Source organism: Cucurbita maxima, unplaced genomic scaffold, assembly GCF_002738345.1.
Source record: "Cucurbita maxima cultivar Rimu unplaced genomic scaffold, Cmax_1.0 Cma_Scf00027, whole genome shotgun sequence".
Classification (NCBI taxonomy): Eukaryota; Viridiplantae; Streptophyta; class Magnoliopsida; order Cucurbitales; family Cucurbitaceae; genus Cucurbita; species Cucurbita maxima.
Window position 1 is genome coordinate 2264137 of NW_019272043.1, and position 17732 is coordinate 2281868.

General features: G+C 36.3%; 3 protein-coding genes across 3 annotated transcripts; 2 read left to right on the forward strand and 1 right to left on the reverse strand.

Moving 5' to 3' along the window:
* Window positions 1-101: 101 nt before the first annotated feature.
* Window positions 102-958, forward strand: LOC111499605 (ethylene-responsive transcription factor ERF011-like). The gene has a single exon (XM_023151205.1). It carries the CDS (start codon window positions 307-309, stop codon window positions 841-843), a length of 537 nt encoding a protein of 178 aa, XP_023006973.1. The 5' UTR covers window positions 102-306; the 3' UTR covers window positions 844-958.
* A 3435-nt stretch (window positions 959-4393) lies between these two features.
* On the reverse strand, window positions 4394-7865 carry LOC111499864 (CBS domain-containing protein CBSX1, chloroplastic-like). Its single transcript, XM_023151571.1, has 8 exons — window positions 7486-7865; window positions 6376-6463; window positions 6239-6303; window positions 6021-6069; window positions 5638-5690; window positions 4881-4996; window positions 4740-4797; window positions 4394-4656 (listed from the first exon to the last, which is right to left on the reverse strand). The coding sequence occupies exons 1-8, from the start codon at window positions 7705-7707 to the stop codon at window positions 4582-4584; spliced, it is 726 nt and encodes a 241-aa protein (XP_023007339.1). The 5' UTR covers window positions 7708-7865; the 3' UTR covers window positions 4394-4581.
* Window positions 7866-14177: 6312 nt separating this feature from the next.
* On the forward strand, window positions 14178-16981 carry LOC111499709 (AP2-like ethylene-responsive transcription factor TOE3). Its single transcript, XM_023151343.1, has 9 exons — window positions 14178-15426; window positions 15511-15536; window positions 15629-15659; window positions 15745-15832; window positions 15918-16063; window positions 16146-16190; window positions 16266-16446; window positions 16529-16645; window positions 16739-16981. The coding sequence occupies exons 1-9, from the start codon at window positions 14951-14953 to the stop codon at window positions 16910-16912; spliced, it is 1284 nt and encodes a 427-aa protein (XP_023007111.1). The 5' UTR covers window positions 14178-14950; the 3' UTR covers window positions 16913-16981.
* Window positions 16982-17732: the final 751 nt, after the last annotated feature.

Sequence of the window (17732 nt, forward strand, 5' to 3'; positions counted from 1 at the left end):
TTTTTTTTTTTTTTTTTTTTGCCATCAAATAAAAATAAAAAAGATTAATTGGCCGCTTACATATTGTACCTAACAAAATTCTCTCAATATTTCATGCAAAAATTCTATCAAAATCCCCCCCCCCCACTCTCTCTCCCACGCCCAAACTAGAGAGAGAAAGATATTGAAATTCTCGCCGGAAGCAGAGAGATTGAAATTCCCGCCGGAGAGGAAGAGGGAATTTCTACAGAGCCCCAGAAATTAACCCTTTTTTTATTTTTATTTTTATTTTTCTCAGCGAAGGGAGAGAGAGAGAGAGAGAGAGAGATGAAAGGGGGAGAAGAAGAACGGAGGAATCGGGAGAACACGAAACCGTACAAAGGGATAAGGATGAGAAAGTGGGGGAAATGGGTCGCCGAAATTCGTGAGCCCAACAAACGCTCCCGAATCTGGCTCGGTTCCTACTCCTCTCCCGTCGCCGCCGCTCGAGCCTACGACACCGCCGTCTTCCACCTCCGTGGCCCCTCTGCCCGTCTCAATTTTCCCGACTTTTTCACCGCCGCCGCCGCCACCGACCGCCCCTTCCCCTTCCCTGCCGACATCTCCGCCTCCACCGTCCGCAAGATCGCCGCCGAGGTCGGCGCCCGTGTCGACGCCCTCGAGTCCTCTCTCCGTCACCACTTCCACAACTGTAGAACCGCCGACCAAACTCACCAAACTCCTTCCCTGTCGCCAACCACGACCACGACACCCACGAAGCTTCGTTCTGATTCTGGCGGGTTTTCCGACCGGGTTGACCTGAATAAATTGCCCGACCCGGAAGATTCCGACGGCGACTGCGCTAGCACTCCCTGGATAACCTGACTGTTTGAAATCGTAAATACAGCCTTTATTTTTGCATTTTAAATCAAGTTTAGGAATTCACTTTAACTTTAATTATCGTTACTATTATGAATTACCATTTTAAATTTTATGCCAATTTTTTTTTACCTATAATTGTAGAACTAAGCAATTTTACAATTATTGTTATACTTATTACATTTTGTTTAATGTGTAATATTTTTAATCCAAAACTAAAATCAAAATTCTAAATTTATAAATCAAATACAAATTAAAGTTAAATTTAACATTTAGGAATAAACTATACTCAACTATCTACGTGTAAAGAGTTTTTCACTAAATAGAACAATATTTGGGAACGGTGTGCCTTGTTGGATGATGAAAGTCCCACATCGGCTAATTTAGGGAATGATCATGAGTTTATAAGTGAGAAATACTAACTCCATTAGTATGAGGCCTTTTGGGAAGCCCAAAGCAAAGCCATGAGAGTTTATGCTCAAAGTGAACAATATCATACCATTGTGGAGAGTCGTGTTCGTCTAACATGCCTGAGCCATACATCGAACGACACAAGTCGTGTTCGTCTAACATGCCTGAGCCATACATCGAACGACACAAGATGGTATGTCAGTAGGAATGTTGGGCCCTGAAGGGGGTGGATTTAGTGGCGATCCCACATTGATTGGAGAAAGAAACGAGTGTCAGGGCCATTACAGTTTTGTTATACTCTTTTCAATATACCGTAGCTTCTCGTTCTCAGCTTTCTCATCATACCTCGGTTTACTGAATAGTTAGTCGAGTTTGTGTTGCTATTAAGTTAAGTGTTGTATCTTTAGAGGCCGATAATTTCCTTTTTTTCCCTCTATTAATTTACACGTTCCATAACATAATCATATACTTTGATTTGTTTTACATTTTGTATTATGTTGTTGTAATGTTGTTCATGTACTTTCTCCATCTTTAGATTCCAATATATTTATTTATTCTCCCAATGCTATTTTAGCCCCTCTATTTTCAAATATTTTAGTTTACCCTATAAAGTTAATAATAATAATAATAATAATATTACATATCTTAATAAAGAAGTAAATGTCTTGTAGGGTTTTTTAAAATAATTAAATAATTTTTTTTGCAATTATTAAAACTATTTTTATTACAATTCAAAGATTAAACAAAAGCACTCATACTAAAATTAGGTGAAGACCTACATGACTAAATTTATACTTAATTTGAAATTATATATATAATATATATATTTAATTATTGATATGAAATATAAAATAAAAATCTAAAGTGCCAAAGGGTAAGTTCAACCAAAAGGCTTTTAAGATAGGAGAAAAATTATTTAGTACTCCTAAGTTTGAATTATATTACGTTATAGATTAATTTAAGGGCGTTTAAGTAATTTTATAGCTCGAAGAGCTTAAATTACTCGATCTAAACCATAAGGATTGGGTTGAGCTTGAATTATTGGACATTTTTTTTTTATTTAGTTCAACTCAAAATGAATTTCACGTAATATATGAAGCATTGTCGTACTCGACTTCATAATTGAATTCACCTTTCACTCTCTCGGGTCTCAAACTCATATCTCGTCTCTTTACACATATGACTTGTCACATTTTTATCTTTTCATCCTTGACTTTCTAGTAGTTGCTGACAATCGGCAAATACGTGAATTCATTACACTTTTGTTTGTCGAAAGGTACATCTCACAACCTCGATCAGTTCCACTCAATTTTCAAACGCATGTCGTTGACAAATGTGGGGTTTTATTTTTATTACACGCTTGTCGTTGTTCAATCAAAAGCTCCCTACATGTTCTAGGCCTTCGGTGCCATTCTTCTCCTTGCTTTCTTGTTCAGTGCCATGATGACACTCAAGGAATCAAAGAGATCATTGTAGTTCTTGATCAACCTCAATTCTCATTATCGTTCTAATAAATGTTTTCACACTCTTATCAACTAAATTAATCATTAATTATTTCCATTATAATATTTGTCATTTTATTTTCAAATGTCCAAATTTAATCACTATACTCAAAGTTTAGAGACTAAACCATCTTAAAATTTTATAGACCAAACTCGTAATCTAATATAATAATCAAAATAAAGAACTAACAATTCGAACATAGCTCGACACATAAATATAACCATGATAACAATTATCACGACGATTGGATGTGTTACCTGTAAATATAAAACAAAAATAAAAAATAAAAAAAAAGTAAAGAAATGTGGAAATGGAGGAGGGGTAGGTGATTATTAAAGGGTGTAGGAAGTACAACTGTATAGCACTGTTGTAGGGAGTTGTGATGATTTGGACGATGATTACTCCATGATTGGCGGAAGATTCTATTTCTTCCGTTTTTACTTTTCTCCAAAAAAACGTCTCCTTTTCATATTCATCTTTCCCATCCGATCAAAATATTTTCATCCTCTAATTCATTATGTTTTTATCAATTAATTAGGACAATTTCGTGGAAACATAAAGATAAAACGATAAATTCAACGATAAATTAAATGATAAAGTACTCTTAGGTAAACAGTTTCTGTGGGGCGTAGGTCTCCCAAAAAGTAATTGAGACATGCAAGATCAATTTAAAAACCCTTATTCCATAAACATAGACTAAAGAAATATATAGAACAAATCTCTATCATATTATGTCCAGTAGAATGAATTGCTTGAAGTATGAATGGTATGTACCTTGTGGTCTTTGCACCTGTCGTAGGTTGTGATTGTTTAATGTATATGTATTATATTAATTTTGTATTGTGAACATGTTATGTTGTAATGATGAGGTATGACATGTTATAGAATATCATGGTGACACATCATGCCATTGAAAATCGTGCTATGTTATGAAAGTGTTATACTATATTATATACTACATTATGAGGTGACAAAATAATTACGTTACATATGAAATGAACAAAGATCAATCTTGTATCATAGATACGCCATGATTTTCAACTAGGGATTTCATGCATATTATATGTTCACCTGCATTGAGATACTTCTCTGTTATGATTAGTACTGACGTGTGCACGACAATGTTATGATATGATATTATGTACACCATGATACTATGCACTCTTCCTTCCCTCCATAGTTAGCATAAGAGTACGCTAGTCAAACTCAAATCAAGGAGTATGTATACAACTCACTTTGAAAGTACGCTAGTCAAAGTCAAATCTAGAGATACGTATATGATCTCGCTTGAAAGTCCATGTGTGCATATGTGGGTCATATGTAGAAAACATTGCAATTATGCTATACATATAGAAAATTAACGTCGTTATAACGTCGTTACATTAGACTTCTGTAATGTTATATGTAATTGTCACTTCAATCATAAACAGTCCCTGCTTCAACAATCTTAGATTCAAACAAGTTCAAATGTGTCTGTGTCGGCAACTATATCGACATTTAAAAGGCACCAACTCATGAACATTGTCCTTGTTCTTGTTTTGATGTTTCAATCTGTCTTGTTGACGACTAAAAATTGTCAAAGAAGACATTTGTTTGACACTAAAATACATTTATCAACGAAATCTCTGCGACTTGTGAAAGGTGTCACAAATTTGTATATTTTGATAAGAACACAGTTTTTATTAGTTTTATGATTAAAACAAGATCATATCCATTTATACAAAGTGTTGTGTATATTAATACAATCATGACCCAAAATTGTATGATTGCATTTCAGAATCCTCATACCTAACAGCATGCAGATTGACTCTGATTCTGAGTACAGGAAAATCATGTCCTGTTTTCTTCAGCCCGTTTAATCTGTAGAGCAGCTCTTACCACATTGCCTCTTGTGATAATCCCAACCTTCATGAAAGGTTTCATCATTTTGATGGCAAAAACAACCAATAATTCAGATGAGAGGGTTGGAATAGATAGATATGTCTTACCAGCTTTCCATCCGCATCTACCACTGGAAGGCGGCGATACTTAGTCTGAAGCAATAATCTGCATTTGACAAGTTACAAATGGTTCAAAGCGAAGAAGTTAAGGAAATGATATAAGAAAAGTGGAGAGAATCATGTTTGAACCTAGCAGCGTCCTCAAGATCACTATTTTCTCTAACGACAAGAGGCACCGGTGTCATCAAATCGCCGACCACCTTTCCGTTGGTTTTACTTAGAAGACTTTGTACCTCGTTGAATGTCTACAAGGATGATGATTTAGAATTAGAGAAACCATTTGTGCAGCAGATTTTCATTTCATGTCCTCTACAAACTAGTACCATATGAAGGAGTTGAAATAATAGATCAACCATAACTCGAATTCAAAGCCATATAAGTGTTTTGATCATCAGTCTGTTTTCATGAGCAAGAAAAATGAACCACAACCATAAATGAGAAAACAAACCAAGACCCATGAAAATGAAATCTTTGACCAGTGAACTTAGCCTCATGCTTTTTGCTAATATTACCCGAGTTGTTGAAACTGAAAGGTTCAAGCTCTTTTTGAAATAAAGGCTCTTACAAAAACAGTGATCTTTTCTAATCCTGTGAGTATCTTTGACCAGCTTGCACACACCTAGACTATTCTCAACTCGTAGGATATCAAATTCTAGGTTGGTGGTCACCATGACTTGAACCAATTCCGTCTAAGCTCTTTATTATTTACATGGTAGATTAGAACAGTGACTCTTACCTTCTACTTTTCACAAAGTTATGTTATCTACTTCTTTTAAGACTCAGAAGAAATAATTGAATACATAAAGTCCAAGGTAGCAATGATAGTAAAGAGTATGAAGCAAACAACAACTACAATTAAACGCCAACAAAGGAGGTCAATGCATACTTTCCACGTGCTGTCAACTTCAGGAAACATGCTTCCATCCGTCGTTCCACCACCTAATTAGAACATTCGGAAATCTTGTCAATCTAAAATACTTGACCTGATGCAAAAATATTCTCAGGTTAAAGTAATGACTAACATAATTCATGAGTAACAAATGATCTGATGCATCTTTCAACATAAAGAAAAATTTGGGAAAAAAATTAATACATCCAAGAAGCTAGATTCTCTCTTCATTAATGCTGTCTGTAATTCGCCTGAAAACATATCATAGCAAGAGATGGTACAAATAGCCAAACACCAAAGATAAGACAACTGAACAATCTTTCTCAAACGGGATAAACAATGGTAGTTGTATCAGCAATAACAAGAAAGTTCTGATATACCTGAGATGGAGTCTAGTGCTAACAAGTCATAGTCCGATACGACGCCAACCTGCATCAAGAAGTATTTTTATTACGAGCATCGATACATTAAGCCATCTAAATCAAACATACACTAGATTGATAATAAAGATAAAGGAGTCTAAGGGCTCAAAAAGGAATTCAGATGAGCTAATTCACACAAATTCTAAGCATTTTAGGTAGCAGTCTGGAAATGATACCAGTTTCCAATTGTCATCAATTACTGGAAATCCTGTGATCCTTTTCTCCACCAGAATTTCTAAAGCTGTTCATAAACAGAGATAATAAGCCACATTTTCCACAGGGTTGGGGGGAAATATCCAAAAATTCCAATTACCTTCTTCGACAGTGGTTGTGGGCTTTACAACATGTAACTCCTCTTTCCTAGTCATAAAGTCACCAACAGTGTACACACCATTACTTGACTGCATATCAAAATATTGAGGAAAGAGGAATAAATTTCTAACACTCAAGAAAAGATTACAAGATGAGAACAAATTCAGAGTACAGTTACTCAGAAGAACACTGCTCGTGAATGTAAATTTCAATTCCAGGTGTTAAGGATATTTAGTAATAAATTATAGTTTACCATATATATCATATTTGATATTTTATTATAAGGCAAATATCTAGATATTTGACTTATTAGCATAGGTATCTTTCCATTTATTGCTATTTCCGTTTATTACTTTTCCATATCCTTGTAATTTATTTGATTATAAATAAGATAACTTTCACACCATTTAGGTGTGGTGGATTAAGCAAACATTCACGGACCATGTTGACTTGTCCCTTCTACCTCTCTACCAAGATCACAAGATGTCATAGAAAATAATGGATAATTTTTCTTTTCTATGAAGGCCCCTATTGATGGATTAATCAATAAAAAAATTTCCAGAATAGAAAGTAATTTTTCTTGTAGTTGTTTCGATTTTATGTTTTTGTTCTCAGGGTAAGCAAAAACACAGTAGAGCTAAAAGAATTCATGGAAGAAAGTTGGTGCTCATTTGTCAAACTGTACAAGATTAGTTCAAGAAAAAAGTCCTAAATGAGTGGGTCAGATAAGGAGATGGAAACACTTTTTTTCATTAAGCGTATCCACTAACCTGAGAGATTTGTAGAGGGGAAGCAAGTTCATGTAAAATTTCTCGCTGTTAATGAGGCAATTCAAAATTATAATGCACAAAATCGTGGGTGATGTGACTTTATTTCATTCATCAATGAAATCTGATCTCTTCTTTAAAGAAGATTCAATTCTACAAGTTGGCATTGCTCTTTCATAGTGAATATTTAGTTCAATCTTTTGCTTTCTTCACCATGACGGAGGAAGTTCAATCATCAAAATCTACTAAGCTACATTCCTCAAAAGCATTAGGTAAATTCGAAAGAGTATTTGAAAAAAAAAAAAAACAAAGCAACAGAAACAATTAAGAACAGAACCACACACCGGTACAGAATTGGCCATCAAGGTGCCATTAGCGGCGATTGAAGTAGATTTCCGGAGCCCCGTAAATCGACAAGACGTAGAAAAGCTCCGAGACACAGATGCATGAACTATCGGCGATGAAGGTCTCCGGCAAGGCTCGAACAACAGCTCCTGAACCGAAAAACTAGTCGCCCTGAATTGCGCAAGCGATAAAGAACTCAAACTACAGCCAATCGACTCCATGAGAGAGCCTTCACGAAACCAGTCTCGAAACGAATCAACAAAAAGCAAACCCTCCACAGTCGCCGAAGTTCGTGAGGTTCGAACGAGGAGACTGGGATTTTATTTTCTTGCTTGCAGTTTTTGCACTGTGGAAGAAGATAATAATCTACTGTGACGTAAAACCCGCTTCTTCCTAACCGGCTGTCACCGCACTGGATGTCAATGTTTAGATCCACGTGTTATAATCAGGTAGGGCCAAGATGTAGATCAGACGGCGATGAGAGCTTTGAGAATTGTGGGTGACGGGGTTAATTGGTGCTGCCTGTATGACTATCATTTTTTATAAGAGTCCACGTCGTCATATTATTTGGCGCAAAAATATCTAAAATCTTTATAGTGATATTAGACCATTAGGGTTTAAATAATGAACTCAATCGAATATATCAATACTTTTTTATTTATTTAGTTTATTTAAGTCATTTATTTAAATTTTTATTATTAATTTATATTTTTTCCAATATTTAAGTATTACGCTCAATTTCAATATATATTATTTTAAATTACCTTTAAAATAGTTTTAAATTGTTTTAGAGAATTAAATAATTATGAAATAAAATAAAATTGAATAGTAACAAAAAAATGTAAATTTTCAAATAATAATAAATTCGAGTTGGTTCTGTTCAACTCAATCTAGTTTTATGGAACATACTCGGTATCTAGTTTTATGGAACATATTCGGTATGGTTTGAGTTGATCGAATTTGTTGAGTCGTCGTATTTTCTTAACACCGCTCTCGTTTATTAATCAATTTTCATACATTAACGGTAAGTCATTTCACCATCGATTTAGAATTCACTTCTATGCACGGTAGAACAAATTGTGTCCACATTAATTCTCATATGTTTGTAATTACAATTTGATTAATAGTTTGTTTTACTCCTATAATTACATCTTATATCTTTACTACCTCATATGAAGTCATATCTTCTCTGTTCTCCAACTAATGATGTTTTAAATCCATGCATATAATTTGAGCGTCTCGATGTGGTGTGATATTCTATAATACAGTGAATGGATGCATGCACGAAAAATTAATAGAAAAATAATATGCAATGAAATTATTTTCTATTCACCTTAGGTTGAACATAATTGTACATTCAATATAAGTAATACTCGTAGGATTCTAAAGTCGATGGGCTAATTTCTATTTAAATGGCTGAATTGTAGTAGTGGTAACTTAAATTAAGTGGACTTAGCTATGACTTTTTTGAATACGATGCATTAAAAACTAAATAAAAAAATACATTTAAAAAATAAAAAAATATAGTTGAAAAGTATAAGTATTTTGTTTAAAACTTTTAATAATGTTAAAAGAATATCATTACTATACCGACCCTAAATTTCTACTTACTGACAGTTGCTATGAACGTCTCATGCTCTTCTAAAATGTGGAATATAACTCCTAAAAGAAAACATTATCTATAGTATAAATGTCGAAAATATTTAAAAAAAATCTTCTATCTTTAGGAAATACAACTATGGTATTTCATGTTTAAATACCAATTATTAAAATTTAGTGAAAATAAAAAGAAATACAAAATAATTTAAATGGAGGAAAGACAAAACAACCTATTCTAAAACTAAGACAAAATAATTTCATGTGTCACAGTCTTTACTCGCGATGTCGCTGTCATGAAGTCTTGTCTTTACCTGAAAAAAATGATCTGGCACACGACCTAAAAATAGTAGTAAGTGACCCCACTAGAAGGGTCATGCTAATGCAAACATATGCAATCATGCTCTAGGGACTACTATGGATGTGTAGCCCTACACATGACCCACACGTGCGAGTGTGAATCTCCAGGGGGCTCGTAAACCTTGGACCCTCTCTGTCAAGCTAGCTATATGTAGCGACGTTCGGTGGTCAACGGAAACTCTGGTGTCACTCTCTCATGATCACCGTGCTCAGTGTGCGTTTGCACTCGTCATCTCTAGGGGAAGTATCACTATGTTTATGACATACAACATGCATGAGGTCCCTCTAATTCCCATTTTAACATCTCTTTTGAACTATCTAGTCTTATCTCGTTGTTACATTAAGTAACACATGCTCGTTGGATATTTATATTAATATCATTTTCATGCTCTTAGGGTTATGTCCTAGTTCAATCTATGATACAATATGACACTTCTCATCGTATAACATGCTTAATATGGAAAACATCAACATATTAAGATAAAAGTCATGCAATCATCATAATCATCATAAAGCCATTAAGTGCATCAAACACATCAGGTATGTCATACATTGAAATATATAAATTACATACATTATCATGCATCACAGCTCAAACATCATAACTCATACATCATCATACATTGTAAATGTAACTATAACCTACACAATTGCTAGCCTATCCTATAGTAGAGGCACTTACTTAGTTGGCTTTATTCGGAGTACTCCCTAATTTAATTATGTAAGCTCTCGCTCCTTGAGGACTGCTCCAAAGGTTGTCGGGGTTCATTTCCTATCGCATCATTCGTCACCGTTAGTATTTCACAATTTAATTTCTAATTCAACTAATAATTGTGAAATACAGCACTAAAACGACCTCAATTACCTTAATCATGACTGAAAATAGGTTCGGAAGGGTCAGAACAGTGAAAAACGGGCTAAAATTGGAAAACAATAGCCGCCAAAGTCACCACTATTAAGGATATTTGACCAAATATTCTCAGCCGCCACGCTGTCCAAGCCGAAGGGTTGCTTGCGCTGCAGGGTGACACGTGACAGCAACAGCAAAGCGAGCCACGTCATGCAGATGACATCGGGTCGAGGTGCGGGTTGCGGAGCGGCTCGAGTTAGCCTCGCAAGTCACATTTGTAGGCTGGCTTACTAGGCTTCGGTTCACTAGCGAGTTTGGGCTTCTGGGCTGGTTTTGGGTTTTAGGTCGAGCTATAATTGGGCCTCGGGTTCTGCAAGCGGGCTAGAGACGGGTCACGGGTTTGCAGGCAGGTCGTCGCGGTTTTGGACTGGACTGACGATTTGGGACTGCGGGTATCCGATTTGGGTCCCACATTAATTAGAGAAAGAATCGAGTACCAACGAAGACGTTGGGCCTCGAAGCACCTTTGATAATGATGTAGAAGCCTCTCCCTAGTGTACGCATTTTAAAAATTTTGAGAGGAAGTCTGAGAGAGAAAATCAAAAGATGACAATATTTGCTAGCGATCGGTCTGGATCATTACACTTATCAAGTAGGAATTGAAACCTAATAATATCGATTTCATATCCTACTTTTCAAAACCAGACAATCATATATTCAACTTTTTAAAAAAGCATACATATTTGGTATGATTTAAAATCTTAAAAAAAAAAAAAGAAAAAAGATGGGAGCTTGAAGGTGGGGGACAGAAACGAAAGAGAGGGAAAATAGGAGGCCACGTGAGAAGACACTGTACACAAATAGAACATAAAATCCCAGAAACGTCGAATCAGAGAGGTGTGTGTGAGCACTGCCGACGGAAATAGATTGATTGGACTCCAAAGCCAAGCCCTCCAGTAAGGGAATTGGGAGGATAGTGATTATGAATCCATTCAAATGCTCCATTCCATAAAACATGCTATGTATCAATCAATCTCCTCCCTTTCTCCATCTTGTCTTCTCATCATGTGTTATGTGTTTTCTTTGGACTTCCACTTCCATCTTTTCCTTTTGCTTTCTTTGTTTACAAGATTCTTTGACACACTTTACGGGCGAGCGGCTTTGGATCGTCGGTGTACGTTTGGTTTAAGATGGCGTGTCCGTCTTAGTTTAGTTTAGTCTCTATGTGAGGTAAGAATAAAATAAATACAAAACTACCCAATTTTTCTTTGTGCAATATTGACACATGAAATACATTATGCACGACCGTAAAGATAAGCAAAGATAAGCAACATTACTAATCTCTCCAAGATCTCAAATGGGCTCCTGAATCTCGGGCTCAGCTTGTGTTTCTTCTTGAACCTTAATCTATTTCACTTCATGCCACATTGAAAAAAATGAATATTTATTATTATAAATTTTGGATGTATCATAATTTAGAGTAATTTAGAGTTATGATGTTTATTTAATGTAATTTAAGACTTATTTACACGGTGGATAATTATGGTCATAAATTATACATAGCAGCTAATTATAATTATGAATGTTACAAACTCTTAAATGCTATGTATGTTATCATTGTAAATGAGACTTGAAAATGTACTAAAAGAACGTTTGTGTTTTCCTTTAGCCAATGACTAAGTTTCTTTACAATTCTACGTAGTTTAGGTTGTATGTAAAATCATTCAAGCTCTACATAATCAATCTTGGTTGTGGAGTGGTTCGAATCTCAAACAAGTGTTCTTGCCTTGAGATATTCGATCAACAAGGTAATTTTAATCCTACTCCTCTTATGGTGATTCCATATTATTTGGTATCAGAGCCTTGGGCTGATTCCTTATCACATTTAAATAATGAACTCGAGGGTTAATCTAAGACTTCACAAGTGTGTCAAGAGTGCTAGTTTTGGCAGGGCAGTTGTGTTGTCAAGCCTCATAAACAAGTTTAAGGGTTAAAGCTCATTTGCCAACACCATAGTAGGGGGAGTCCTACTCGTCATAAAGCATGAACCAAGTTCATTAGCCAAGTGCTTGGGGTTCTGAATTTGGGCAACTGATAATTGGAAGGTGTACCAAGTAGGGCGCTTTTCAAAGAGCCATTCACTTAAAAGGAATAATCCAATGATTGCAAGCAAAGAAGTTGGGGTCAAATGAGACATCGGCCAAGTGCCAGATTCAATATAATGCAAGTCTATATGGATTGGTCAAGTTGAGGAAGTGTGAGAGAACTATATTACGAGACAAGTATTTGAGGAAGTCTGACACAACTATATTCGCCTAAGTAGTTTCTAGGGGAAAATATTATCTATTCTTCTGTTTAGTTCTAAGATAAAACTTAATCTATTCTCTTATATAATCTTGTAAGATGAATTATCTGTAACTACTCAAAGTCATTAATATTAAACTTTTAGCTCTCACAGATATTTCCACCTCGATGTTACCACATATATTTCTCTTTATGTCTTCTTTCTTTTGTTCTTCGTGTTCTTCATCTAGATCGTGTGTGTTAGTTTTGCAATCCTAATAATTAGTTTGACGACACATGGATCATGCTCAACGCACCACCTGCTAACGCTTCCGTTTGACACATGGGTCGTGCAATGCGTTCAACTTTCGGCCCATGAGACTTAGATTCACCATTACAACCACTTGTTAAGAAATGATGAAGTCTTGCTCTATTTCCCTTTTATTTAAGCTTTGTTTGAGTGCATTGAGATGAAGAATGGTCAAATTTAGGTGCTCAAATAATAGCTTATTGCACGTTAGCTGAAAGATAGAAGAGTAAGTTATGGTTGTCCTTATTAAAGAAAGTTGGATCAAATTAAGCTAACAAAACTTGTGGTAACAACATTTCCAAAATTGTGTATTACTTGAAGTAGAATGGTCCAAAAAGAAAGCGTTGGGAAAATTGATTGAGGACAAAAATTTATTAATCAAGCCTTTAGTGGAAGTGGGTATTAAAAGAAGCAATGGTATGCTTTGAGAGACATCACATGGAGTGTACATATTTTGGCAATGGGGAGCACTACGGGTCGAATAAAGTGAGTAAGGGTATGCTTAGAGAACGAATCATCATTTATAAGGGTGTGAGAATCTCTTTCTGAGCATTTTAAAAACCTTGATGGGAAACTCAAACTGAAAAACCCAAAGAAAACAATATCTTTTAGTGGTGGGCTTGAGCTGTTACAAATGGTATTAAAGACAGACACTGGGCGATAGGCTAGCGAGGAGACTGAGCCCCGAAAGGGTGGACACAAGGCGGTGTGCCAGCAAGAACGCTAGGCCTCGTAGGGGGTGGATTGGGGGATCCCTCATCTTTGGAGACGGTTGGGCCCTGAAGGAGAGTGGATTGTGAGATTCGACATCGGTGCTAGGCCTTGAAGGAGGATGGATTGTGAGATCCGACAAGGCCATGAAGGGGGTAGATTGTGAGATTCCACATCAGTTGGGAGGAGAACGAAGCATCCTTTATAAGAGTGTGGAAACCTCCCCTGGTGGATTGTGAGATCCCCCATGGATGTTGGGCCCTAAAGGGAGAGTGGGTTCCACATCGGTGCTGGCCCTGAAGGGAGAGTGGATTGTGAGATCCTACCTCAGTTGGGGAGGAGAATGAAACATTCTTTATAGGGACGTGGAAAGCTCGAGATTATACATTGATTGAAGAGGGGAATGAAACATACTTTACAAGTCTTTACATGGGTGTGAAAACCTTCACTCCACCAAATGGTTTCAAAATCTCAAGGGAAAGTTTGAAACGAAAGATCCATATTTATTAATGGTGGATTTGAACGGTTATTGGTGGGTGCTTAAATTTGATTCCCCAAAAATGTGACGTGGGCTCAATTGTCCAAGATGCTACTATGGGCATTGGTTTAATCCTCCTCCAAATTGACTTTAAGCATTGGTTTGTGCACTAATGAATTCCCTAGAGGAAAAGAAAAGTATCCCAAACGAGAAGAAAGGAGTTTGAATTATGCAAAAGCTTCAAGTGTCAAGTCATTGCACAGTTCCTTTCCAATTGGAGTGGTTGGCTACAATAACACAAGACACGAATTTATACGGTACTGTGGGGGAAAAACCAGACCCAATGGGCGTTGTGATTTGATGGATATGGGATGGCCGCAGGCGGAGAGGTGAGTTAAAGGGCCGATTCAATCTGAACCTAAATGGGTTCGCCTAATATTCTTGACGGATTTGGTACAAGAAATCAACGAGAAGAAAACGGGAAAGGCCAAATCCAACGTAAAGCAAATGGAGAGAGGAAAGCAAAGGCAAAGCAGTGAATTGACTGACAACTGGCGACTGGTTAGCGAGAGGGAGGGGGGTCCTCTCTCTTCTCTCTTCTTGTCTTTGCCTTTTCTTCAATATTCATCAACACCCACAAAGATCTTTGCTCTGTTCTGTTCTTGGGGTCTCTGTTTTCGTTTTTGTTATTGATTCTTTCTATGGGGGTTTGAATTTACAGACCCGGATATGATGCGAGGGATCGGAATTCTTATGGGGTTTGATCTGGCTGGAAATGGGTTTTGTCTGTTGGCCTTTGATTCTAAGTGAATTTCTTGGTTTGTTTGATTTCTGTGTGTTTTAGCGGTACGGCTTTAAGAAGAACAGGGGAGGAAAATGTGGGATCTCAATGATTCGCCCGATCATGGCGGAACTGATGAATTTGAGGGCCTTTCGTCGATTGACGGCGATGATGAAAGAGCGAAATGGGTTGGATCAATTAATTCCAACTCGAGCTCTTCAGCAGTGATTTTGGAGGATGGATCCGACGCTGATGAAGCCAGCGTCGGCGAGCGCGAACACCCAATCTCCCGGGAAAGCTTCTCGGCGACCCACCCGCCGGAAACTCGTCAGTTCTTCCCCCTGGAGAATTCCAACGTGGATGCTTCATCAACCGGCGGTGGTTCTACTGCGTTTCCACGAGCTCGGTGGTTCGGCGTGAAGTTCTGCCAGACAGAGCCTGTCTCCGCCGTGAGACCAATGGTGGTTCTGCAACCAATAAAGAAAAGCCGACGAGGGCCAAGGTCTCGAAGCTCTCAATATCGCGGCGTCACGTTTTACCGGCGAACCGGCCGGTGGGAATCTCATATATGGTTAGTTTCCTCATGAACACAAACAAATCAGTTTCTATATTTCGCCATTAACGCACATCCTCTGGTTTCTTTTCACTGAAATAGGGACTGTGGCAAACAAGTTTATCTGGGTACGAATCAAAATCTTTGAATTCTAATTACTTTTTTTCATTACATTATGACAAAATTCTATGTTGATTAACTCGATCAAACACCCTAACAGGAGGATTTGACACAGCTCATTCAGCTGCTCGGTTAGCCTCTGATTTTAACATGTTCTTGCTTTGTCTTCCATCTTGAACTCAAACTGCATATCAATATGAGCAAGTTCTTCTGCAGAGCCTATGACAGGGCGGCTATAAAGTTTCGAGGAACAGATGCAGACATAAACTTCAGTATTGAAGACTACGAGGAGGATTTGAAGCAGGTCTTCCATGTTCATAACATGTTTTTAACTCAATTCTTGTTCAATTTTTTCTTATAGTTTTTCACTTTGGTTTTCTCTTAAACAGATGGGGAAGTTAACAAAGGAAGAATTTGTTCATGTTCTTCGTAGACAAAGTACAGGTTATCCAAGGGGAAGCTCAAAATTTAGAGGTGTAACATTGCACAAATGTGGAAGATGGGAGGCTCGTATGGGCCAATTCTTAGGCAAAAAGTAACCACATTTCTTCTATTCGCAATGTTTGTTTGCTACTTTGGTTTCGTGTTTATGATTGCGTCTGATATCGATTCAACAGGTACGTTTATCTGGGGTTGTTCGATTCCGAAATCGAAGCTGCAAGGTATGTTTATGAATGATCTATTGTGTTGGTTGATCTGTGTAGATTACATGATTAACAACATATACTTTGTTTTAGAGCTTATGACAAAGCTGCTATCAAATGTAATGGCAAGGAAGCTGTCACAAACTTTGATCCCACCATATATGAGAATGAGCTTACAACAGATACATCATCAGGCAATGTGTTGGAACAAAATCTTGATTTGAGGTTAGGAAATTCAAGCTCAAAGCAACACACAAATGATATGCAAAATAAGGTGAGAATTTCAGCTATATTCTGTGTATTTGAGTTAAGATTGTGGCTATTCGATGACGATGACGATGACGATGACGATCCAGGAATCAAATGTACTTGAGAAGATGCAGTTTGGTAGCGAAACGATCATTCGGTGTCCACCCTCCATCGACACAACGATACATGGGCAGTCCCCATATATCAATGAATCAAACTCTGAGGTAAGATTTTGGTATTAGGCGAGTTATGAAAATAAAGTGGGACGTGTAGCGTATCTGCGCGGTATCAAGTTTATATCGTGTTGTTCGTTGTAGATCGATGTGTCGCTGAGTTTGAGTGAAAGGCAGCAATGGCAGCAAGGTTGTGGTGGCTATGAACAAATTGGAACAGCGTCAGCAGCATCATCAGGATTCCCACAAATTCAGGTTTCAAGTTCACCAAATTGGGTGAAGAAAAATAATGGATGCTTCTTAGAGAGACCCTTTTGAATCATTCTTCCATGAACAATTGTTGTTTAAGAAGGAATAAAAGGGCATTTCATAAAATATTTTAAATAATTTTTTTAATAAAAAGAAATGAATATTTTTATAAGAAAATTATTTAAAATATTTTATGGATATTAAAAAAAAAAGTGATGACCATTCTTTAAAATAATTTTTAATTATATGAACAAATTTGGTTTACCCAATTCTTATGTTGAGTTATGAATAGGTTCAAATAAAAATTTTACAATATATATTTTTGTTTACGAAACCGTATTCATTTTATTTTCTATTCAGTTTTATAATTATTTTTTATTAATTATTCTCGACCCCTCTTTAAAATAATTTTTAATTATATGAAAAATTGATTTTTTTAAAATATATATAGAAGTGGAATTGCAAATTTTAATTAAATGTTTAAAAATAAATAAACACCTGTTTTACTTATTAACATTTTATTTTTATTAAAAATAAAAATTTGAATAAATGACCGAAATAACCTAAATCAATCTCATTCAAAAATCTGTAATTGGGTTGAGCTAGATACATAATTAAGGCTATTTTGGTTGATAAAAATTACGAGCGGAACTTCAAGTAAAATCTTAAAAAAATGTTTCAATCCAACTCAACTCAACTCATCGGGGTTTGTATAGAAATATATAATTTATTTCCAATTAAAACAACTCCAAGCTTACGAACAGTTTGTACAATTTATCTAAAAATAAGAAAAATAATAAAATATGTTTTGGGTGGAGACCAGTTAATGAATTTTAATTTGATGTCATGAACTCATATAGGTTAACTTGAATTTCAAGGGTCGAATTTG